This window comes from Papio anubis, chromosome 9 (genome assembly GCF_008728515.1).
Source record: "Papio anubis isolate 15944 chromosome 9, Panubis1.0, whole genome shotgun sequence".
Classification (NCBI taxonomy): Eukaryota; Metazoa; Chordata; class Mammalia; order Primates; family Cercopithecidae; genus Papio; species Papio anubis.
Genome location: NC_044984.1, coordinates 94,971,240 through 94,997,826, shown reverse-complemented (window position 1 = coordinate 94,997,826; position 26,587 = coordinate 94,971,240). Strand labels below are relative to the sequence as shown.

At 36.6% G+C, this 26,587-nt stretch overlaps 1 protein-coding gene across 4 annotated transcripts in view; it reads right to left on the bottom strand.

Annotated features, from left to right (window-relative positions):
• GAS2L3 (growth arrest specific 2 like 3) overlaps positions 1 to 26,587 on the bottom strand; it is a 53,824-nt gene that overhangs the window by 18,510 nt on the left and 8,727 nt on the right. For 3 of the 4 annotated variants that reach the window (XM_031650697.1, XM_031650694.1, XM_031650695.1), the window contains 4 exons: positions 16,402 to 16,522; positions 13,356 to 13,403; positions 7,660 to 7,828; positions 6,436 to 6,551 (listed from right to left, as the gene is read on the bottom strand). In XM_031650697.1, the coding sequence (XP_031506557.1) occupies positions 6,436 to 6,551; positions 7,660 to 7,828; positions 13,356 to 13,373 (303 nt within the window). In that variant the 5' untranslated portion in view covers positions 13,374 to 13,403; positions 16,402 to 16,522. The remainder of the gene's footprint in view (positions 1 to 6,435; positions 6,552 to 7,659; positions 7,829 to 13,355; positions 13,404 to 16,401; positions 16,523 to 26,587) is intronic. The other variant, XM_031650696.1, reaches the window with a different exon arrangement.

Here is a 26,587-nt window from a genome sequence, read left to right as displayed (position 1 = left end):
AAGCTGACTAAAGAGCCCTTGGGTTCTATTGGCAGTGGCCTGGCAGAAACCCACAAGGGCCAGTGGTGGTAGTAGCCACAGGGAGAGGCTCCTCTGCCCATAAAAAGAGGAAGAAGGAGTGGGAAGAATTTTGACTTGCGGTTTGAGTGCTGGCTTAGCTGCAATAAAACAGTAATATCAGGTAAATTTCTAAGGTTTAAGACTTCAATCTCTGGCTCCCAGACAGCATCTCTGAACCCAACCAGGGCCTGGAGGAACATGATTCCATTGTATATTATTTGTTTCTTTTCTCTTGCTGCTTTTAGGATCCTTTAAGCATGAAGGAGAAATACAGACTTTCCCAGACAACAAAAGCTGAGGGATTTCATCCACACCAGACCATCCTACAAGAAATGCTAAAGTGAGTTCTTTATCCTTGACCTTTAGGAGTTTATTAAATGCCTTGAGGTAGTGTTCTTTGGTTAAATCTGCTAGTGTTTTATAACTTTCTTGTACTTGAATACTGATATCTTTCTCTAGGTTTGGGAAGTTCTGTGACAATATCCCTTGCTATTAATAGTTCTTTTGCTTATGCAATCAGTTTAAAATAATGGGTTATAAGATATTATTTGCAAGCCTCATGGTAACCTCAAATCAAAAAACATACAACAGATACATGAAAAATAGAAAGTAAGAAATTAAAGCATACCACCAGAGAAAATCAGCTTCACTAAAAGACAGGAAGGAAGGAAAGAAGGAGCCGACCAAAAAACAACCAGAAAACAACAAAATGGCAGGAGTAAGTCCTTATTTATCAATTATAACACTGAATGTAAATAGATTAAATTCTCCAATCAAAAGACCACAAAGTAGCTGAATGGATGAAAAAGCAAGACCCAATTTTCTGTTGTCTCCAGGAAACACTCTTCACCCATAAAAACACATATAGACTGAAAATAAAGGGATGGAAAAAGATACTCCATGCCAATGGGAAACCCGAAAAACAGGAGTAGCTATATTTGTATCAGACAAAATGAATTCTAAGACAAAACCCATAAGAAGAGACAAAGAAGGTCATTATATAATGATAAAGAGGTCAATTCAGCAAGAGGATATAAAAATTGTAAATATATATGGACCCAATGCTAGAGCACTCAGATAAATAAAGCAAATATTATTACAGCTAAAGAGAGAAAGAGACTCCAATACAGTAATAGATGGAGACTTCAAAACCCCACTTTCGGCATTGCTCAGATCTTCCAGATAGAAAATCAGAAAAGACACATCAGACTTAATCTTCACTATAGAACAAATAGACCTAACAGATATTTACAGAACATCTCATTCAGCAGCTGCTTTAATCTCCTTAGCAGGTGGATCATTCTCAAGCATAGATCATACGTTAGGTTACAAAACAACTCCTAAAATATTTTTTAAAACCTGAAATAATATAAAGCATCTTCTCTGACCATAATGGAATAAAACTAGAAATCCATAACAAGAGTAATTTTGGAAACAATATAAACACATGGAAATTAAACAATATGCTCCTGAATGACTGACACCAGTGGGTCAATGAGGAAATTAAGAAGAAAATTGAAAAATTTTCTTGAAAAAAATAATGAAAACACAAATACCAAAACCTATGGGATACAGTGAAAGCAGTATTAAGAGGTAAATTTATAGCTGTAAGTGTCCACATCAAAAAAGAAGAAAAACTTAAAATAAATAACCTAGCAATGCATCTTAAAGAACTAAAAAAAAAGTGCAAATCAACTCAAAATTAGTACAAGAAAAGAAATAATGAAGATCAGAACAGAAATAAATGAAATTGAAATGACAAAAACAATAGCAAAAGATAAACAAAACTTAAAGTTGGTTTTTTGAAAGGATAAATAAAATTGACAGACCTTAAGTCAGACTAAGAAAAAAGAGAGAAGACCCAAATAAAATCAGAGATGAAAAAGGAGACATTACAACTGATACCACAGAAATTTAAAGGATTATACTGAGCAACTGTATGACAACAAAACCTGAACAGACCAATAACAAGTAACAAGATCAAAGCTGTAATAAAAAGCCTCCCAGTAAAGAAAAGCCTGGGACCCGAGTGCTTCACTGCTGAATTCTACCAAACATTTGAAGAAGAACTAATAGCAGTCCTACTCAAACTATTCTGAAAAACAGAAGAGGAGGGATTACTTCTAAACTCATTCTATGAAGCTAGTATTATACCAAAACCAGACAAAGACATACTAAAAAATGAAGACAACAGACCAATATCTCTGATGAATATTGATGCAAAAATCCTCAACAAAATACTAGCAAACTGAATTCAACAATACATTTAAAAAATTATTCATCATGACCAATTGGGATTTATCCCAGGGATGCGAAGATGTTTCAACATGTGCAAATCAATCAGTGTGATACATCTATCAACGAAATGAAGTATAAAAACCATATATATCATTTCAATTGATGTTGAAAAAGCATTTGATAAAATTTAAATCCCTTTGTGATAAAAACCCTAAAGAAACTGAGTATAGAAGGAACACACCTCAGCATAATAAAAGCCATATGATGACAGACCCACAGCTAGTATCATACCAAATGGGGAAAAACTGAAAGCCTTTCCTCTAAGGTCTGGACCACAGCAAGGATGCCCACTTTCATCACTGTTATTCAACACAATTCTGGAAGTCCTAGCTAGAGTAATAAGACAAGAGAAAGAAAGATTTGACATCCAAACTGGAAAGGAGGATGTCAAATATTCTTGTTTGCAGATGATATGATCTTATATTTAGAAAAACCTAAAGACCCCCCTACACACAAAAAAACTATTAGAGCTGATAAACAAATTCAGTAAAGTTTCAGGACACAAAATCAACATACAAAAATCTGTAGCATTTTTATGCCAACAATCTGAAAAAGAAATAAAAAGTAATCCCATTTACAACAGTCACAAATAAAATTAAATACCTAGGAATTAACTTAAGCTAAGAAGTGAAATATCTCTACAATAAAACACTAATGAAAAATTGAAGAGGACACCAAAAAATGGTAAAATATTCCATGTGCATGGATTGGAAGAATCAATATTGTTAAAATGGCCATACTACTCAAAGCAATCTACAGACTCAATGCAATCCTTATCAAAATAACAATGGCGTTCTTCATAGAAATGGAAAAAAGATCCTAAAATTTATATGGAATCACAAAAGACTGAGAATAGTCAAAGCTATCCTGAGCAAAAACAACAAACTTGGAGGAATCACATTACCTGACTTCAACCAAAACAGTATGGTACTGGCATAAAGAGACACAGACCAATGGAACAGAAAAGAAAACTCAGAAATAAATCTAGATAACTGTAGTGTACTCACTTATAACAAAGGTGCTAGGAACAGAGATTGGAGAAAGGACAGTCTCTTCAATAAAATCTGCTGGGAAAACTGGGTATTCACATGCAGAAGAATGAAACTTGACCCCTGTCTCTCACCATATATAAAAATGAAATAAAAATGGATTAAATACTTAAATCTAAGACCTCGTACTATGCAACTGTTACAAGAAAACACTGGGAAAACTCTCCATGACATTGGTCTGGGCAAAAACTTCGTAAGTAATACCCCACAAGCAGAAGCAACCAAATCAACAATAAATAGGATCACATCAAGTTAAAAAGCTTCTGCACAGTAAAGGAAACAACACATTGAAGAGCAACCCACAGAATGGGAGAAAATATCTGCAAACAATCCATCTGACAAGGGATTATTAAGTAGAATATATAAGGAGCTCAAACAACTCTGTAGGATAAAATCTAATAATCCAATTTAAAAATGGGCAAAAGATTTGAATAGACATTTCTCAAAAGACACACAAATGGCAAACAGATATAAGAAAAGGTGCTCAACATCACTGATATCAAAGAAATGCAAATCAAAACTACAATGAGATATCATCTCACCCCAATTAAAATGGCTTTCATCCCAAAGACAAGCAATAACAAATGCTGGCAAAGATGTGGAGAAAAGGGAACCCTCATACACTGCTGGTGGTAATATAAATTACTACAGCCACTATGGAGAACAGTTTCAAGGTTCCTCAAAAAACTGAAAATAGAGCTACCATATGACCCAACAACCCACTGGGTATATACCCAACAGAAAGGAAATCAGTATATTAAAGAGATTATCTGCACTCCTATGTTTGCTGAAGCACTGTTCTCAATAGCCAAGATTTGGAATCAACCTAAATGTCCATCAACAGATGAACAGGTAAAGAAAATGTGGCACATATATACAATGGAGTACCATAGAGCTATAAAAAAGACTGAGATCCTGTTATTTGTAACAGGATAGAACTGGAGGTCATTATGTTAAGTGAAATACAACAGGCACAGAAAGACAAACATCACATGTTCTCAATTATTTGTGGGTGCTAAAAATCAACAACTGAACTCATGGAGATAGTAGAAGGACGCTTAGCAGAGGCTGGGAAGGATTGTGGGAGGTGGGGGAAGTGGAGATGTTTAAGGGTGCAAAAAATATAGTTAGAAAGAATTAATAATACCTAGTATTTGATAGTACAACAGGGTGACTACAGTCAATAATAATTTAATTGTACATTTAAAAATAACTAAAAGAGTACAATTGGATTGCTTGTAACACAAAGAATAAATACTTGAGGGAATGGATATCCTATTTTCCACAATGATTATTACTTATTGCATGCCTGTATCAAAGTATCTCATGTACCCCATAAATATACACACCTAGTATGTACCCACAAAATATTTTTACAAGATATACCTTATTTTCAGTGATATATATATACACACACACATCATCCACTGTCCCCTAGAATGATGATACTCCCTTATATTTCCACCAACTGTGTGTAAATTTGCAGACTCCAAACTCTTGAGAATACCTACATTTGATGAAAAGAGAGGAAACCTTACCGACTTCAAATCATGACTTCAGGGCTAACGAATGAAAACTGTCTAAAAACATTTATTATTTATCCAATCAATATTTATAGAATTTACCACCAACACAATATATGGAAAATATATAAAGAAGAAAATAATAATAGCAGCTGCTACTCGTGTGCCAGGAACCATCACAAGCTCTTTTCCCATTTAACCCTCACAACAATTCTTTTTTTTTTTTTTTCTTTTTTCTTATTATTATACTTAAAGTTCTAGGGTACATGTGCATAACGTGCAGGTTTGTTACATATGTATACTTGTGCCATGTTGCTGTGCTGCACCCATCAACTCGTCAGCACCTATCAACTCGTCATTTACATCAGGTATAACTCCCAATGCAATCCCTCCCCCCTTCCCCCTCCCCATGATAGGCCCCGGTGTGTGATGTTCCCCTTCCCGAGTCCAAGTGATCTCATCGTTCAGTTCCCACCTATGAGTGAGAACATGCGGTGTTTGGTTTTCTGTTCTTGTGATAGTTTGCTAAGAATGATGGTTTCCAGCTGCATCCATGTCCCTACAAAGGACACAAACTCATCCTTTTTTATGGCTGCATAGTATTCCATGGTGTATATGTGCCACATTTTCTTAATCCAGAATGGGAGAAAAATTTTGCAATCTACTCATCTGACAAAGGGCTAATATCCAGAACCTACAAAGAACTCCAACAAATTTACAAGAAAAAAACAAACAACCCCATCAAAAAGTGGGCAAAGGATATGAACAGACATTTCTCAAAAGAAGACATTCATACAGCCAACAGACACATGAAAAAATGCTCATCATCACTGGCCATCAGAGAAATGCAAATCAAAACCACAATGAGATACCATCTCACACCAGTTAGAATGGCGATCATTAACAAGTCAGGAAACAACAGGTGCTGGAGAGGATATGGAGAAATAGGAACACTTTTACACTGTTGATGGGATTGTAAACTAGTTCAACCATTATGGAAAACAGTATGGCGATTCCTCAAGGATCTAGAACTAGATGTACCATATGACCCAGCCATCCCATTACTGGGTATATACCCAAAGGATTATAAATCATGCTGCTATAAAGACACATGCACACGTATGTTTATTGCGGCACTATTCACAATAGCAAAGACTTGGAATCAACCCAAATGTCCATCAGTAACCCTCACAACAATTCTAAAAGGAAGTTATGTTAATGTTCTCAAGAAGAGCTGGATTGACTATGCATCAAGCACTATGTTAGACACCATCTGTACATTCACTCATTTAATTTGACTGAACTCTCACAAATAAATCCTAAGGTAACTGTTAATGTCATTTTATGAAAGAGAACATTTTTCCAGATCTTGAAAAGGGTTAAGTAAATTATTCAACATCTCACAGCCAGTTGGCATGGAAGTCTACAACCTTCTAGAGATAAGAAATATACATAAATTAATAGGTACCAAGACATAAAATCAACACTGTCAAACATTTACTTACCCCTGATTCTTCAGAGTTGCATGTTTTCACCATGTTTTGAAGAACATCAATCAGTTGACATAGTAGTACTCCATTATCAAGTTCTTCCAATAATTTTTCTGCCTTAACTTTAATACCTAAAAACATATTTCAAAGTTAAGATTCTTCTAGAAACATAAATTCAAACAATATGGTTAAAATTAATTAAATAGAATCAGATTACAGCAAAACACTAGAAAAATATCAGATCAGACTCTTAAATACTCTTAGAAGGTACAGTTAAAATAGCAAATAATGACAAGTTAACTTAATGATACTGAAACAAAAATATCTGTAATGTAGAAGTACAGAAAAAATATAGAAAACCGACATCGATTTTATTTCATTTGAAATAAATTCACTGCGTATTAATATTCCTTGTACAAGAATAATAGTCTCTATAAATAAGATGGGCTTGGTTCCAATTTTAAAATTAAAGACAATACCATAACAAACACCCAGGGAATACTAACGTTTTACTTCTAGATTATCTTCTTTAAAAACATTATTATTACATAATAAACTCTAAACATTATCCATCAAACTGATAATAGACAAATGCAGATAATATTTGGTATTTTATTATCTTGGAAGGGCTATATCATTTAAGATACTCTTTTTCATGAAAACTTAAGAATTCCACATAAAATTATTTAAAGTAAAATTTTTCTGGGGAGAAAGTTTAAAGCATTCATCATATTCTCTAATAGCGTAAAAAATACGATGCCAGACATTCTCCAACCTGACACTTCTTCCTAGGTTTCATATGCCTCTATCCTTCAATGCCTCAGAAATTGTAATCATTTTATCTACAGTATATATTTCACTCAAAGTTCATGGCTTACACAAGACTAAGGCGGGTGGGGGGTGAGGGGGGTGAATCAGTAAAAAAAAAAAAAAAAAAAAAGATCAATACACTTTTTAAAGATGATTTTAATATTAACAATGAAAATGTTCATTATTCAAAGTTTATTGACCTCTTCGGTTAAATCTCAAATTTCCTACTATTCAAGACCCAAGGTTCAGGGTGAATCAGAGTATTTCCCCAGCTGAAATGTAACTTTGGTGAAAGCAAGGGCACTGAATACTTCATTCACTAGAGTATCCCCAGCATCTGTAATAATCACTCCTTGACAAAGAGTAAGGCTCTCAATAAATGCATACTGAATAAGATAATACAATTTGGGGTATTATTTCAAGCATCACCTAATAAACCAGATAACCAGATTGATAGATCTTCTTGCATGGGCAACAGAGTGGCTTCATGCCTCACAGCTATCCACTCATCATACTGACAAACATTAGCCAATCCTGGTCCGTGTCTGGGGGTCAGAGGACTCCGAGGACTTAGAGGCAGATCTTCTCCAAACCATACCTAAAGAAAAAAAAAAAATCAATCAACTGAATGAATAAAACCTTTGCTAAAAGTCATCATAATCCACATCAATATTTAAATGATGAAGCATAAATCATACATAATAGACACATATAAAAAGCTGCTGTAGCTCACAGCAAATATATAAATTAGAAGCAACGTGTTAGTCCTGTTCTGCTGCCCAGGCTACAGTGCAGTGATGCGATCATGGTTTACTGCAGCCTCGACTCCCAGGCTCAAGCTATCCTCCCACCTCAGCCTCCCAAGTAGCTGAGAACACAGGCACATGCCACCACACCCAGCTAAGTTTTTAATTTTATGTATTGCAGAGATGTGGTCGTCCTATGTTGCCCAGGATGGTCTTGAACTCCTGGGCTCAAGCGATCCTTCCGCTTCAGACTCCCCAGAGTGCTGGGATTACAGGCACGAGCCACTGCGCCCAGCCAAGACATTTTCAATATTCAATATTGCGGTCAATGTAAGAAAACCCCAAATTAATGAATGGATTCTACTATTGAAGCAAGAGGGTACAATTCAACAAATAATATTTTGCCTTCACTTGTTAGCTTGAGTAAGTTTAACAAGTTACTTGACCAGAGTCTTAATATCTTAGCTGTAAGATGGGTTACTGATTCCTGCCTTATAAAATACACCTTTGTAGCATCTGGCATTGGGCCTAGCAGATAGCAGAGACTCAATAAACATTTGTTGAATAAATGAATGAATGAAGCATAAATGGCATTTTGTAAGCTTCAAATCATAATAACAGTGTTATCTTTTTAAAAAATGTCTAAGTAGTTTAGTTTAAAACAAGTGGGTAGCAAACTATAGTCCATGGGGCAAATTTTGTCTCACCTGATTTTGTAAGCCCAGAAGCTAAGAATAGTTTTTACATTTTAAAATGGCTGTTATATAAGTAACTGCATAATATCTCAATTTTGCCTACTGGCCCACAGAGCATGAAATACTACCTGGCAATTCAGTTTAGAATAAAAACTGACACTCTATAAATTTTGTAATTTTATAGATGTTATAATAAACACTTGCAAAATTTTGAAATACAATTAGAGATTCTTTAATGTAAGATTATAGAAAAGGCTGTATCAGTTCTTCAGATTGTAAAAGAAGTAATCAAGTCATTATGAAGTCACTTTTTAAAACAGACATAAATACCTCTTGTCCTTCTCCTTACTGAACAACTTAGAAAGGAATATTATTAGAGCCTAAGTGAAATGCATACGAGATTCCAAGAGTGGGGTGGCTTGGAATGGAGAGTCAGAGCTTGAGTGAGGTGAGTGGGCATCCAGGTATGGAGACAGCCCTGTGCAAGATGTCAGACCCTGAGTAGGATAAAGAGGGCATCTAACAGGTGCAAAGAGGGAATGTCCCAATACAGAGTGTCAGAGTCCAAGTGAGCTAAGCATCTACCCAGGGTGTGGGTGGCAGCAATAATGAGAGAACAGTAACACACATGAGGATTTATCAAATGGGAGCCAATCTTCTCACTGAAGACAGATGCAAATATAGAATGAGAGAAGCAAGAATGAATCCTTTGGTGTTGAATTCAAATATCTCTTATCTGAAAGCAAAGAAACTCTCAAAGAACGCCAAAAGGACACTTAAGCCAGCATGAAGGGACTTCTACTGGCTGAACTGAGGGCAATTTGAGCACTGAGATAAATAACAGAAATGGATTATACCACACTGAATAAAATAGGAAACTATGAGTTAACACAGATATAAATGAATACACTGAAATTTTGACAAGAATGGGATTTTTACATAGTCTCGAAGTACGTGCACACAAAATACTACAAAGGGAAAAAGAGTAATTTTATAGTTCAGAAACCTGACAGACAGCATCAGAACCAAATGATGGAGGTGAACTTCATCAATAACAGGACAAATCAAAATCATATGCCACCTGACAGGACACAATGAGAAAAATTCCTGCCCAAGATGCATAACCTGAGTTTAGTCATAAAAAAACATCAAACAAATCCAAATTGAGGGACATTCTACAAAATTAGTGGTCTGGAATATTCAAAATTATCAAGGTAATTAAAGACAAGCAAAGACTGAGATACTGTTCCAGCCTAATGAAGACTAAAGAGACATGAAAACTAAATGCAACACATAATTCTGAAATGGTTATTATTGAGACAACTGGCAACACTTGAAAGTGGCCTGCATATTAAATGGTAGTACTGCAGCAGCATTAATATCCTGATTCTGATTATTTCATTGTGGTTGTGTAGGAAGATGTCCTTGTTTTTGAGAAATACACACTAAAATATTCAGAGGTAATAGAGCATTAGAGTCGTCACTTCCTCTCAAATGGTTCAGGCAAACAAATTTCTCTGTACTACACTTAACTACTCTGTAGTCTGTGATGGCTTTAATTTTTTTTTTTAAAACCAAACTTTTAAAAAAGAACTGTAAGTAAAAGGAATACCAAGTGAATCTAGTCCTTTCTTGATTTTTAAATGTAGACCATTTCCCCCTTAAAATGTATTAAGCGTATTGAGGTTCATTTGAGACAAGTCTTACTATATCAGATAAAAAGTCATAGCAATTCTATAGGTAATGCACACAAATTGGTGGCGGGGAGCGGGGGAAACTACTTCCAATCTCCTATGATGAGAAATAAAGAAGTTTTTTTTTAAACCCCAAGGCAAACAAAGAAAGTGAATAAACTCAAGAGGCATGCAGGGGTAGGGAAATCTAATAAAAAATAAAAAATAAAATAAAATAAAAGTAAATTTAAAAACCCTGTCAAAGACAAAAAAGAAATGTAAGTTATTTAAGGGATATTTACTTCAGGAATTAGGGTAGGGATTGGGAAATGAATTCCTAAATATATGAGGATCCTATGAATAGGAAAACGATATTATTTATTTCCCTGAATTCTCTTAAAATTATTTCCAAGGAAGTACAGTAACGCTTTACTAATTCTTCCCTTTATAAGCATATCTTATTTCTAATATAATCTTCGGACTCAGTGTAATGCTTAGCACATAGTATTCAAACATATTTGTTCAATAATTGAGGAATAGATATTAGCAAATGACTCTTTGTACCATCAAAATCAAAATGTATCTTACAATCAATTGTATTTGACAGTCAATGGAATATGTTATTTGTCCATTAACCATCTGGTTGAGCTGAAACAAAGCAGAGCAGATGTAAATGTTTGTCAAGGAAAGAAGAGCATAAATTAAGAGGGTGGTTTTTTAAATCATGTATGAAAATGGAGACGCTAACATTTTTTAAAAAGTCATTTTTACTTCTTGTCACATTAGAGAGAAGAGTACATGTTGGATTTTCCTATTATTGCAAGCAGACGACTTTAGTCATAACCTGGGCTAGTCAGTAGAAATTACTGTTAAAAGTTAGACATTAACAAAAACTGCATGTATGAAGATTGTTCTCAAGCATGCTGAAAGCTGCCATATTGTCATTAAGAGATATTTAATTCATGGGTACTCTACAGATTAACTTAGGTACTTGTACTTGCTTACATTTAGGCAAAATTTTATGCCTATGTACAAATGGGCCTTTTCACAGAGAGTGATTTCATAGCCTTTGTCAGATTTTCAAATGGGACTATGACCCCAGAAAGGTCATATACTATTGTCCATTGGCTTTTATACTATATGCTTTTATACTATATGTTTATATTTATACTATATGTTTATTTATTAATGTTTATTTATTAATCAGAATGAAGGACACAGATGAATGGCAAGAAATATCTTAAACTATTAAATTAGTAAGACGTCAATTAATAACAACTATTCACTGGATGTCTCCTCTCTGTAAGACAGTTAATAACCAAGTAACTGTCTAACATAATTGGCAGAGAACGAGGTGGAAATCCTGGGAAGTCCTTACATTCAGGAGCAAAAACCTCCATGAGACATGTGAAGGGAGGATAGTCTTGGGAAAAAAAAAATCAATAAAGACAGATCTTGGAATCTGGATCAGAGAAGATTTTATGAAACCATTACACAAACTATGAAAGAATCTACCATGTTAACAAAATATAAATGTCCATTAGTGTAGAGATAAGGAAAAACATGGGCAATGTGGCAGCAATAAAAATACTCTATAAGGAATCAAGAAAATAAATGATAAGAAACTAATGACATTCCTGAGACTTGGATAAAAAGGGGATGAACAGAAGTAATCAGCTCACAAATGATTTTGAGTAATAACAGAGTTCTGAGCAAATGCCAGTGGATGTGAGAGGACCCAAAGGGGAAGAGTAAGACCTTTTGAGAGACAGTCATGGACTCCCCAGTCCCAAAAGGAAAAGTATGATGGAACTCTATTAGTAGAGTAGGAGATTATAGCTGCAGAGTATAGGAAGGTGGACAACAGGGTCACATGCAGGGCTGCTCTTCACCATTTGATAAATTCTCTTCTCTAGGCTGTCATCCACTGTTATGTTGACAAGAGAAAGGAAAGGAGAGAAGAGAAGAAACATGAGGAGGAGGAAAGACTGACTGACTTTTATGACACAGGTACTATCTCCAGGTTTATATCTGGAAAACTGTATCATACCAAGGATACAACCAAACTTCTGACGTGCTTACAGGCAATATATATTCTAACAGTCCCTTTGCATATGTTATCTCATTGATTCCTCACATCTACCCTGCAAATTAATCACTGTTATCCTCACCATAGAGGTAAGGAAGCAGAGACTCGGAAGTAAGATAACTTGCCAGAATCTTGGAATCAAGGGGGCAGAACTAGGATCAGAACTGAAATCTAATTGATGCCAAGTTTTACTTCCCAAAGGAAATTTTATTATCAGTTGCTTGCTTCTTTCCAGGCAGACCTTCAATGTGACTTCTATTTTTAAGTTAATATTCAATCATGTTCTATTTATACAAAATAAAGAAAACCTAAAAAGTAAGAATAATATAGCAAACACCAACTCTGGAAATCATTCAAATATAAGGCAATTCTGGTTGTCTCATTACACCACCCAGCTTGCACCCCTCCACAGAAAAAACAAAACAAAACACAAAAACAAAAAAAAACCATTCTTTAAAACTTTAATGGCCAGTCATATACAGGCATTTATAGAGCACATGAACAACTATCTGAAATTTAAAAACATATATTTGTTTTCACTGAAAGCTCTTTTAACTGTAAATACATACTAAATTGTAATGAGGGGAAAACCACAAAATATTCCACCTCTTTTCCCACAGTGGTATAAATAACACAGACCTACCCACCCTAAGGTATTTTTACACTTGTTCTTAGCCAAAAGGCCAAGAAGAGATAACCCTAAGGTATTTTTGAATTTTACAAATATTCAGTATAAACAAAAGCTTAGAATTAAGTTTTTGAGAACTAAAAAGTTAAAATATAGTATTTCTGTTATTAAAATGTGATGCTTAAAAAAACTAGCACAGTAAGAACACCTTGTGATAATTTTATGTTTGCTAATTATTATAGTTCAATTATATTAATCTCATAATTTAAATATTTTTCCAAGAAAAAAACTTACTTGAATTGCAGGCTGCATAGTCACCTATGTTCAAATGAAATTTCTTTTCTGAAAAAAAGAACAAAATATTAACGTACAGTTAACAGTGGCAGTTTTGCTACTCCCCCAAACCCCCAAATTACAAGATTTAGGAATGTGTTTACTCAACTGCAAATACAAAACTTTCTCTTCTAGTTAGAATAGTCTGACTATAAGCAAATTCGTATCACTCCTTGCTTTTTACTTCATAAAGGACTACTCATTTGAAAAAGGAAAACCTGAAACAGACTTTAATATAATATGTATTTTTTTCTGGCATTAGCATCAAAGTAATTCTTGAACCATCTGGACAGTTTTGAAAAAAAAATCAACAACAAAACTTAGCTCATATAAAAATCTCCCAGAATTTTATTTTCCCCTGTGAACATAATGTAAATATAAATGTTACAACAACTGATATTGAAATTGTCCTTTATCTGATTGTCATCAAAATCCTAACAGGTCATATGGACTTTGCATAAATTCACAAACTTGACTATAAGCTTATTCTGCTAATAAAGATAAACATCAATTTTAACTGTGAACGAAAATGCTCAATGCCTCCCCATAATAATTTTCCAAAGACAAAAAAGAAACAGCAATTTTAGCTCCAAAGTAGTATTCTTGAAATCTACATGGAAAAAAATACTTTAATTCATTGAATTAGGTAAATACAATTCTTTCCTATATTTTCAAAGGGATAAAAGTGAAGAGTTTAAAAACATTCAACAGTATAGACTATAAAAACCTAGGATTTTTTATTGCTCATAGCAGCATAATAAGCTAGTCTATTTTTGTTACAAACCACCTTTAAAATATTTTAAGAAAAAATATACAATAATTACAAAGCTAATGCTATTACTTTCCAAGAAAAAGTTATTTTTTCCTCTAAGTTATATCAGACATACCTCATGCACAGTGTCAACTATACATACCACTTTCCTTTCAGGAACATTCTTCTAGTACCAGAGTTGAACCTGAGCTAAACCATACTGAAAAGCCTAACATTATAATACATTTTCTTTGCAGGAAGGCAAAAGACAACAGAATGTCCTTTTTGATGTCATTTTCCCTTCTCTCCACCACAGCAAAAGGCCAAAGTACAAGTGAGCATTCCTAATGATCTTGTTATGCTTCCCACGAGCTAATTCAGTGGGGAATACATTTTCCTTTAGCATAAATAATCCTTTGTCCGCAACAAAGATCCACTTCTCGGAAGTAAGAAGCTTCCAAGACCATTTTTTAAAAATGCAGCAAAGAAGCTGCTCCTATTAAAATGGAGTTCCACATAATCAGACAAGAGCTTTAACAGTTGGAGCTGCCAGCCCAAAACAAAAGAAAGCCTAAATTATAAGGCGTGTGCAAATCAAGAACAGTGACACATTCACAAAGAAGCTATCACAAGAATGTTTAGTCGTTGCACTTTTTATGGAAAATTCAACAAAATTAGTTTTATGAAAGAAATAAAGAATTTATGCACAATATTTGGTCACTTGAACTTTAGCAAGAGTCTTCACATACATTTTTAAAATCATTTTTCTTGCATAACAGAAAAAAATACTTTTAAGATGACAAAAATATAACCATCTGGATTAACTTTAAAAAAGAAATTCTTTAATAAAATCGTATGCAGACAAGTTATTATGTATTTTCATACATGAACATGTGCTTTTCATTGATGAGATTTTATCAGTCAATCATCAATTAAGTAATGAGTACTCACTATGTAACAGATACTAAAAACCAGCCTTTGGTATTTTCTAGTCATTCACTATCATCTTTCCAAGATATTTTTGTGTCTCAGGCATTTATTCCCAAGAGTAGCTTCTTAGCCCCAGTCCCCGATCTGTACCACAATCACAATTCTTGCTTCTCCTTCATTTTATTACCTATTTTCCTCTTTTCTATCATTCCCTAAAAATCTGTTTCATATAAATCAATTACACTGAACCAGTAACACTTCATTGTGCATCTTAATGAGCAACATATTGTCCTTATTTTTTGTTTTTGTCTTTTTGCCTTTTTGAAGAAGTCTGTTTCAATTCTTTGCCAACTTGAGGAAGCCTTTTCCCTTAGATTTGGCGAGTGTGAAGGAAGACCTCTCATGTAACCAAGTCTAAACTACACTCTAAACCTGTTGGGAATCTTTCACAAGACACTCTTATGCATAGATCATACAAAGTTAGGAATACTATACTTAACTTTTAAAATCCGAGGAAAATGTTGGAAACACAGAATGTGCTCATCCATCTGAAATTTGATCAGAATTTGAGCCTAACCCACTCATCTTTAAATATTTTTTAAAAGTCATGAGGTACTCAAGATTATTTGTATTAAGGCTCTTCATTCTAATTTGACTTCAGATCATAATGGGATTAAAAACACCAACTACTGAACCAATCTTTCATCCCAAAGATATAGGCTCTGAAACTTATATATTTTCAATCCTTTCTCACGGTATACGGTATGATGGGGAGAATTCAAAGTGTCATGGCTCCAATCTGTTACAAATCTGAAGTCAACCAGGAAGAGTAGCAAACAAAAAAAAAGCAAAGAAATAAGGTAAGTTTCTTCAGGAAAAAGAGTAACATTAATTGCCATTGTGCCACATATCCATTCAGCACTCAGCCACCAGATTATCGCCAAGATACACAAGCTGCAAGGGTAGGATCAAGTTGATATCGCAGTTACCACCGAGGAAGAGAGAGGAAAATGACCCTGGGGAGGATGCACAAGGGCCTTTCAACTGTACCAGTAAGATTTTATTTCAAGATAAGTGGTAAGAACAAAGATGTTATTATAGTAGTCTGTATGCCTTTCTGTATGTCAAAATATTTCATCCTTTTCTAATGCTTCATTTAGAAAAATAGTTCAAGAATACATCCTTTCTGATTTACTCAGAAAAAAGTTTCTCAGCTTTAAAATTCTGAGTTAAATGTTTCCTAACTGCCTAATAAAGAAAATAGAAATACTATATCTATACCAATCATATTTCATGTATTTCTTAATGCGTACTAAAATAACTCACCATAAAGACAGCAATGGGGTAGTAGAAGGTATTGAAGACATCTGATTTGAATTCCAGCTCCAGAAAATACTGGCTATATGACTTTGGAGTAGTTAACTTCTCTGAGCCTCAGTGTTCTGATCTGTAAAATGAGATATGACCATTTCCTTCTTATGGCTGCTGTAAAAATTAAATGAGATGATGTACCTATAAAGTACCAGATACATAGTTAGCATTTAACAAATGAATTACAAATATGGTGATGAGACATAATTGTAATTCATTTGATATAATTTATCTAATTAAAAAGAGATAAGAAAACAAAGCTAGTAATACTCAGATTATCATTAAGCATAATTTGGAAAGCTTCTTTTACTAACACAAAAATAAATATAGTTATAAATGTGAGTAAAAGCTTTAAAATAAACACATCATAATTGACAGGATACTCAGATAAAAATTTGCGATTGACAACTCACCTTGCTAGAATAAATATTTAGGAATTTATTTAACATAGACCCTTCATTCCCTTCAACCTGTCTCCTCAATGTCCTCTCTATCAGTTATACTTATTTCTGGGGCTATTTAACTGTTTGCACTATAATCTTTTTTCATGTGGTATACACTCATTTATTTATTCACGTCCTTTACTGAACTAGACATCACAGGCAAGAGACACAGTGATGAACGTAAAAGACGTGTTACTGCCCTTGTGGAGCTAATACACCAGTTGAGAAGACTGAAAATAGCAAACACCTAAATGAATACATAATTTTTTTACTTTTATTTTTTATTTTTCTACAAGTTATTGGGGTACAGGTGGTATTTGGTCACATGAGTAAGTTCTTTAGTGGTGATTTGTGAGATTTTGGTGCATCCATTACCCGAGCAGTATACACTGCACCATATATATTTGTAGTCTTCTATCCCTCGCCCCCCCCCCACTTTTCCCCCCAAGTCCCCAAAGTCCATCGCATCATTCTTATGCATTTGTGTCCTCATAGCATAGCTCCCACATATCAGTGAGAACACACAATGTCTGGTTTTCCATTCGTGAGTTACTTCACTTAGAATAATAGTCTTCAATCTCATCCAGGTCACTGCAAATGCTGTTAATTCATTCCTTTTTATGTCTGCATAGTATTCTATGATAGATATATTATATATATGAGGGGGAGCACACGCAGTTTCTTTACTCATTGATTGATGGGTATTTGGGGTGTTTCCATGATTTTGCAATTGTGAATCGTGCTGCTATAAACATGCGTGTGCAAGTATCTTTTTCGACTAATGACTTCTTTTCCTCTGGGACTGCTGGATCAAAAGGTAGTTCTACTTTTAGTTCTTTAAGGAATCTCCACACTGTTTGCCATAGCATCTGTACTAGTTTACATTCCCACGAGCAGTGTAGAAGTGTTCCTTGTTCACTGCATCCATGCCAACATCTACTGTTTTTTGATTTTTCGATTATGGCCATTCTTGCAGGAGTGGGGTGGTATTGCATTGTGGTTTTGATGATTTTCATTTCCCTGATCATTAGTGATGTTGAGCATTTTTTATTTTTGTTGGCCATTTTTTATCTTCTTTTGAGAATTGTCTATTCATGTCCTTAGCCCACTTTTTGATGGGATTGTTTTTCTTACTGATTTGAGTTCATTGTAGATTCTGGATATTAGTCCTTTGTCAGATATACAGATTATGAAAATTTTCTCTCACTCTGTGGGTTGTTTGTTTACTCTGCTGACTGTTCCTTTTGCCATGCAAACTAAAAGCTCCTTAGTTTAATTAGGTTCCAGCTATTTATCTTTGTTTTATTGCATTTGCTTTTGGGTTCCTGTTCATTAAATCCTTGCCTAAGCCCATGTCTAGAAGGGTTTTTCCAATGTTCTAGAATTTTTATAGTTTCAGGTCTTAGGTTTAAATCCTTAATCCATCTGGAGCTGATTTTTGTATAAGGTGAGAGATGAGAATCCTACATGTGGCTAGTCAATTGTCCCAGCACCATTTGTTGAAAAGGGTGTCCTTTCCCCCACTTCATGTTTTTCTTTGCTTTGTCAAAGATCATTTGGCTGGAAGTATTTGGGTTTATTTCTGGGTTCTCTATTCTGTCCCATTACCTATGTGCCTATTTTTGTAGCTGTACCATGCTGTTTTGGTGACTATGGCCTCATAGTATAGTTTGAAATCAGGTAGTGTGATGCCTCCACATTTGTTTTGTTTTTTGTTTTGTTTTGTTTTTTTTTGCTTACTCTTGCTTTGGCTATGCGGGCTCTTTTTTGGTTCCAAATGAATTTTAGAATTATTTTTTCCAGGCCGGGTGTGGTGGCTCCTGCCTGTATAATCCCTGCACTTTGGGAGGCCGAGGCAGACGGATCACAAGGTCAGGAGATCGAGACCATCCTGGCTAACACAGTGAAACCTCGTCTCTACCAAAAATACAAAAAACTAGCCAGATGTGGTTGCAGGCGCCTGTAGTCCCAGCTACTTGGGAGGCTGAGGCAGGAGAATGGCATGAACCCAGGAGGCGGAGCTTGCAGTGAGCCGAGATCACACCACTGCACTCCAGCCTGGATGACAAAGCAAGACTCCATCTCAAAAAAAAAAGAACTGTTTTTTCTAATTCTGTGAAGAATGATGGTGGTATTTCAATGGGGAATTTGTAGATTGCTTTTGGCAGTATAGTCATTTTCACAATATTGAGTCTACCCTACCCATCCATGAGCATGGGATTTATTTCCATTTGTTCGTGTTGTCTATGATTTGTTTCAACAGTGTTTTGTAGTTTTCCTTGTAGAAGTCCTTGACTCCTTGGTTAGGTATATTCTTTTTTTTTTTTTTTTTCAGCTATTATAAAAGGGGTTGAGTTCTTGATTTTATTATCTGCTTGGTTGCTGCTGGTGTATAGAAAAGCTACTGATTTGTGTACATTAAGCTTGTATCCAGAAACCTTGCTGAATTTTTTTAATGTTGTGGGAAGTCAGGGACCCCAAATGGAGGGACTGGCTGGAGCCGTGGCAGAGGAACATAAATTGTGAATATTTCATGTTAATATGGACATTTATCAGTTCCCAAATAATACTTTTATAATTCCTTATGCCTGTCTTTACTTTAATCTCTTAATCCTGTTAAGTTCGTAAGCTGAGGATGTACATCACCTCAGGACCACTGTGATAATTGTGTTAACTGTACAAATAGATTGTAAAACGTGTGTTTGAACAATATGAAATCAGTGCACCTTGAAAAAGAACAGAATAACGGCGATTTTTATGGAACAAGGGAAGACAACCATAAGGTCTAACTGCCCATGGGGTCGGGCAAAAACAGTCATATTTTTCTTCTTGCAGAGAGCCTATAAACAGATGTGGAAGTAGGAAAGATATCACTAAATTATTTTCCTAGCAAGGAATATTAATATTAATACCCTGGAAAACGAATGCGCTCCAAGGGGGAGGTCTATAAATGGCTGCTCTGGGAATGTCTGTCTTACGCGCTTGAGATAAGGACTGAGATATGCCCTGGTCTCCTGCAGAACCCTCAGGCTTACTAGGGTGGGGAAAAACTCCGCCCTGGTAAATTTGTGGTCAGACCGGTTCTCTGCTCTCGAACCCTGTTTTCTGTTGTTTAAGATGTTTATCAAGACAATACGTGCACCACTGAACATAGACCCTTATCAGTAGTTCTGCTTTTCCCCTTTGTCCTGTTCCCTCAGAAGCATGTGATCTTTGTTAGACCCTTATTAGTAGTTCTGCTTTTTGCCCTTGAAGCATGTGATCTTTGTACCTACTCCCTGTTCTTATACTCCCTCCCCTTTTGAAACCCTTAATAAAAACTTGCTGATCTGAGACTCAGGCGGGCATCATGGTCCTACCGATAAGTGATGTCACGCCCGGCGGCCCAGCTGTAAAATTCTTCTCTTTGTACTCTCTTTACTTCTCAGCCGGCCAACACTTATGTAAAATAGAAAGCATCTACCTTGAAATATTGGGGTGGGCGGGTCCCCCCAATATTTTATCTGTTCTAGGAGCTTTCTGGAGGAATCCTTAGGGTTTTCAAGGTAAACAATCATATCAGCAATCAGTAACAGTCTGACTTCCTCTTTACTGATTTGAATGCTCTTTATTTCTTTTCTTTTTTTTTTTTTTTTGAGATGGAGCCTTGCTCTGTTGCCCAGGCTGGAGTGCAGTGGTGCGATCTCAGCTCACTGCAAGCTCCGCCTCCTGGGTTCCAGCCATTCTCCTGCCTCAGCCTCCCGAGAAGCTGGGACTGCAGGTGCCCGCCACCACACCCGGCTAGTTTTTTGTATTTTTAGTAGAGACGGGTTTTCACCATGTTAGCCAGGATGGTCTTGATCTCCTGACCTCATGATCCACCGGCCTTGGCCTCCCAAAATGCTGGGATTACAGGCATGAGCCACCATGCTCAGCCTGGATGCCCTTTATTTCTTTCTCTTGTCTCATTACTCTGGATAGGACTTCCAGTGCTATGTTGAAGAGAAGTGGTCAGAGTGGGCATCCTTGTTTTGTTCTAGTTCTCACAGGGAATGCTTTCAACTTTTCCCCATTCAGCATCACATTGGATGTGCGTTTGTCATAGATGGCTTTTATTATATTAAGGTATGCCCCTTGTATGAAGATTTTGCTAAGAGTTTTAATCATAAAGGGATGCTGGATTTTGCCTAATGCTTTTTCTCCTTCATCTACTGAAATGATCATGTGATTTTTGCTTTTAATTCTGTTTATGTGTTGTATCACATTTACTGACTTGCATATGTTAAACCATCCCTGTGTCCCTGGTATGAAACCCACTTGATCATGGTGGTTTATCTTTTTGATATGTTGTTGGATTCAGTTAGCTAGTATTTTGTCAAGGATTTTAGTGTCTATGTTTGTCAAGGATATCGGTCTGTAGTTTTCTTTTTTGGTTATGTCCTTTCCTGGATTTGGTATTAGGGTGATGCTGGCTTCATAGAATGAGTTGGGAAGGGTTCCTTCCTTCTCTATCTTGTGGAATTCTGTCAAAAGGATTGGTACCAATTCTTCTTTGAATGTCTGGTAGAGTTCTGCTGTGAATCCATCCGGACCTGGACTTCTTTTTTGTTGGTAATTTCTTAATTACCATTTAAATCTCACTGTTACTGGTCTGTTCAGGGTATCTTATTCTTTCTGTTTTAAGCTAGGAGGATTGTATTTTTCCAGTAATGTATCCATCTCTTCTAGGTTTTCTAGTTTATGTGCATAAAAGTGTTCACAGTAGCCTTGAATGATCTTTTGTACTTCAGTGTTGCCAGTTGTAATATCTCCTGTTTTGTTTCTTAGTGAGGTTATTTGGATTTTTTCTCTTTTCTTGATTAATCTTACTAATGGTCTATCAATTTTATTTATTTATCTTTTCAAAGAACCAGCTTTTTGTTTCATTCATCTTTTGTAATTTTTTGTTTCAATTTCATTTGGTTCTGCTATGATCTTGGTTATTTTCTTTCTTCTGCTGGGTTTGGGTTTGGTTTGTTCTTGTTTCTCTAGTTCCTTGAGGTGTGACCTTAGAGTATTAGCTTGTGCTCTTTCAGTCTTTTTGATATACACATTTAGGGCTATGAATTTTCCTCTTAGGACCACCTTTGCTGTATCCCATGGTTTTGATAGGTTGTGTCACTACTGTTGTTCAGTTCAAATAACATTTAAATTTCCATCTTGATTTGTTTTTGACCCAGTGCTCATTCAGGAGCAGGCTATTGAGTTTCCATGTGTTTACATAGTTTTGAAGGTTCCTTTTGGAGTTGATTTCTAGTTTTATTCCACTGTGGTCTGACAGAGTGCTTGATATAATTTCAATTTTCTTAAATTTATTGAGGCTCATTTTATGCCCTACTATATGGTTTATCTTGGAGAAAGCTCCATGCACTGTTGAACAGAATGTGTATTCTGTCTGCTGTTGTTGGATGAAATGTTCTGTATATATTTGTTAAGTCCATTTGTCCCAAGGTATACTTTAAATCCATTGTTTCTTGGTTGATTTTCTGTCTTGATGACCTATCTAGTGCTGTCAGTGGTTTATTGAAGTCCCTCACTAGGTATTATCCTAAATGCAATGGAAGTCACGAATGAATTTTAACTAACAGAGTAGTGACATGATCTAATTCACAGTTTTAAAAGAAATCTGAAGAAGAGAGAGAAATAGCGGAGTGAAACAGTGATGTGTTTAACAGAGAAAAGGGGAGAAAAGTGGATGAAGATGTAGGAAAAAGAACTAGGGGAAACAGTGAGAAAAGGAGAAACAAGTAAGGATAGAAAAGGTGAGAGCCAAAGAAACACTGTATAAGAAATGAGATGGGAGAGTCGTGTGGAAGAGGGAAGAGTCCACTGCAGTAGTTCAGTGACAAACAATGGTGACCGAGTTAGAATCTAACAGTCTCCACTGGAAAGAAGGAGATGAATCTGACATATATTTGGAGTTAGGAACAAACGGATTTGGCAGTTGTCAGAGATGATGTGATAAAGGAGAGGAACGTAACAGCAAAGTGTCAAGAACAACTCCTAAGTTTCAGGTTTAGGGAATTTGATCAGAGACAGAGGCAGCATTTACTGAGATGAGGGTGAAGTGAAGCAGGACACACAGCATACATGGGTCAAGAGTGCTGTGTTGGCTGGGTGCAGTGGCTCATGCCTGTAATCCCAGCACTTTGGGAGGCTGAGGTGGGTGGATCATGAGGTCAGGAGTTCAAGACCAACCTAGCCAACACGGTGAAACCCCATCTCTACTAAAAATACAAAAATTAGCCAGACGTGGTGGTGGGCACCTGCAATCCCAGCTACTTGGGAGGCTGAGGTAGGAGAACTGCTTGAACCCAGGAGGTGGAGACTGCAGTGAGCCAAGATTGCTCCACTGGACTCCAACCTGGGTGACAGAGCAAGACTCAAGACTCCATCTTGGGGGGCAAAAAAAAAAAGAGTGCTATGTTTTGGTTATGTTTATTTCAGGAAGGCTTTAAAAACATTCAAGTAGCGCCAGGCGCAGTGGCTCACACCTGTAATCCCAGCACTTTGGGAGGCCGAATCAGGCGGATCACAAGCTCAGGAGATCGAGACCATCCTGTCTAACACAGTGAAACCCCATCTCTACTAAAAATACCCAAAAAAATTAGGCAGGCATGGTGGCAGGTGCCTGTAGTCCCAGCTACTTGGGAGGCTGAGGCAGGAGAATGGCGTGAACCCAGGAGGCGGAGCTTGCAGTGAGCCAAGATTGCGCCACTGCATTCCAGCCCGGGCGACAGAGGGAGACTCCCTCTCAAAAAAAAAAAAAAAAAAAAAAGAAAGAAAAAACCATTCAAGTAGGGGCCAGGCACAGTGGCTTACGCCTGTAATCCCAGCACTTTGGGAGGTCAAGGCAGGCAGATCACCAAGTCAAGAAATCAAGACCATCCTGGCCAACATGATGAAACCCTGTCTCTACTAAAAATACAAAATTTAGCTGGGCGCATATGGCACTCAGAACCCAGCTCCCCGAGGCTGAGGCAGAAGAATTGCTTGAACCTGGGAGGCAGAAGTTGCAGTGAGCCGAGATTATACCACTGCAATCCAGCCTGGGTGACAGAATGAGACTCTGTCTAAAAAAAAAAGACATTCAAGTAGGAATGTCGGGTAGGCAGTTGGAAATATGAATCTAGAACTAAGAAAAAAATTCAGGAGGAGATAAAAATTGTCAGCAAGTACTTGGGAGTTAAAGCCATTGGAAAGAATGAAATCATCTGAGGGACATGGAGAAGGAAGTGACAAGGGACTAAGAACAAGACCTGTGAAAATCCAACATTTACACTTCGAAGGAGTCGGCAAAGGAGACAGAGAATAAACAGTTGGGAGAACTGCTTCATGATCTTAACTAATCTAGGCTTTATAACTTTTTTGATTCATCTCTTTCTAGTAGCCCTTCCTGATTGGCCTGAATTAATTCTGATTATATCTTTAGCCCTTGAATTCACATTTCTCCCTATTACTTGCCTATGTGGTGCTTTTTACTATTTTGAGCTATTCCTGTATACTGCTTAGCCAAGCGTAAGTTTTCCTGGTTTGCTATTGGAAATAGTGTTGATAGAAGTATTCAAGCCTGGAGTTTAGGAAACATTTCTGGAGTTTAGGAAACATTTCTCCTACAAAAGTAGGAAAAATGTGAAAAATGTGAAAAATGTGAAAAATGTGAATATCCCTAGAAAAACTGATTGTTTCCCTTCTCCACAATGTTTCTGCTATAGATGAAATGTGACAGTAAAGTTTAGAAGCAGCCACATAGTGAATGGCATCTGCTGGGGACCTTTTTGATATCATTTATTATTTCTTAGTATTATTTATATGACCTGAATTGATACATAATTTTGCCTCTCACCCAACATGTTCCAGGTAAAATACGTACAGTGATTATGGTCAAGGTACCAGCAGGTCAAGTGAGCTGCCTGATATACCAGAGGAATTACTAGGAAAAAAAAATGACAGCTGGGCGCGGTGGCTTACGCCTGTAATCCCAGCACTTTGAGAGGCCAAGGCAGGTGGATCATGAGATCAGGAGATCAAGACCATCCTGGCTAACACAGTGAAGCCCCATCTCTGCTAAAAATACAAAAAAAAAATTAGTCGGCATGGTGGCAAACACCTGTAGTTCCAGCTACTAGGGAGGCTGAGATAGGAGAATCGCTTGAACCCAGGAGGCAGAGGTTGCAGTGAGCCGAGGTCGCGCCAGCCTGGGTGACAGAGTGAGACTCTGTTTCAAATAAATAAATAAATAAATAAATGACTAAGGTTGCCGTGTAGGCAGAGGTTCCAAGTTAACAGGACAACAGCTCTGCCAAGGGGCAAGGATTCTGATAAATAAGCTACTCAGGAATTCATACAACCGCCCCAGTGGACATAAACATTTTTACATCTTAAATAAACTCCATGTGTGGTAGACAGAATAATGGCTCTCAAAGTTATCTATATTCTAATCCTCAGAACCTGTGAATATGTGACCTTACAAGGCAAATGGGGCCTTTTAGATTAATTAAGAATCTTGAGATGGGAGATTTTCCTGGTGGACCCACTGCAGTCCAGTAGTTCCTGTAAGAGGGATGCAGAGCTGCTCTGCCTATGGAGTAGTCATTCTTTATTCCTTTACTTTCTTAATAAATTTTCTTTTGCTTTCCTCTATGGACTTGTCCTAAATTCTTTCTTGCATGAGATCCAAGAACCCTCTCTTGGGGGTAAAGAAAAACAAGAGGGATGCACAAAGGTCTGACTCACTGAAGGTGATGTGAGGCCAGCTGCAGAGAGATAGGAAGAGAAGTCATGATGGAAGAGCATCAGAGAGAGATCTGAGGTGCTACGCTACAGGCTGTGAAGATGGAGGAGGGAGCCAAGGAATATGCAGGTGTCAGTGGAAACTGGGAAAGGAACTCTCCCTTGGAGGCTTCAAACCCAGCACAACCCTGTCAGCACCTTTTAGTGCTGAAAGACCCTGAGTTCTGACTGCTAAACCATAAGATAATGAATTTGTGTTGTCTTAAACCACTAAATTTGTAGTAATTTGTTATAGCCGTAACTAGAAGCTGATACACATCTGTTTTTTGTTTTTTGGTTTTTTTTTTTTTTTTTTTTTGTCATTCTGGTCTTTATTTTTGGACATGTAGCATGTTTTAACAAATTAGTTTGTCATGGGCAACCTTTGAAACATCAAAAGAAATATATTTTTCATAAATTCCTTGTCAGTGTAAATTAACTTTCAAATCAATGTAAGTAGCAGGGTAGAACAATGTGTTTCCAAATACTGACCAGTGTAACACTGAGTTACAATTAAGGTATCTGTCAGGCCTCAGAGCCCAAGCTAAGCCATCACATATCCCCTGTGACCTGCACTTATACATCCAGATGGCCTGAAGCAACTGAAGAACCACAAAAGAAGTGAAAATAGCCAGTTCCTGCCTTAACTGATGACATTTCACCATTGTGATTTGTTCCTGCCCCACCCTAACTGATCAATTGACCTTGTGACATTCCTTCTGGACAATGAGTCTCAGAAGTTCCCCACCGAGCACCTTGTAACCCCCGCCCCTGCCCACAAGGGAAAAACTGCCTTTGACTGTAATTTTCCACTACCTACCCAAATCCGACAAAACTGCCCCACCCTTATCTCCTTTTGCTGACTCCTTTTTCAGACTCAGTCAGCCTGCACCCAATGATTAAAAAGG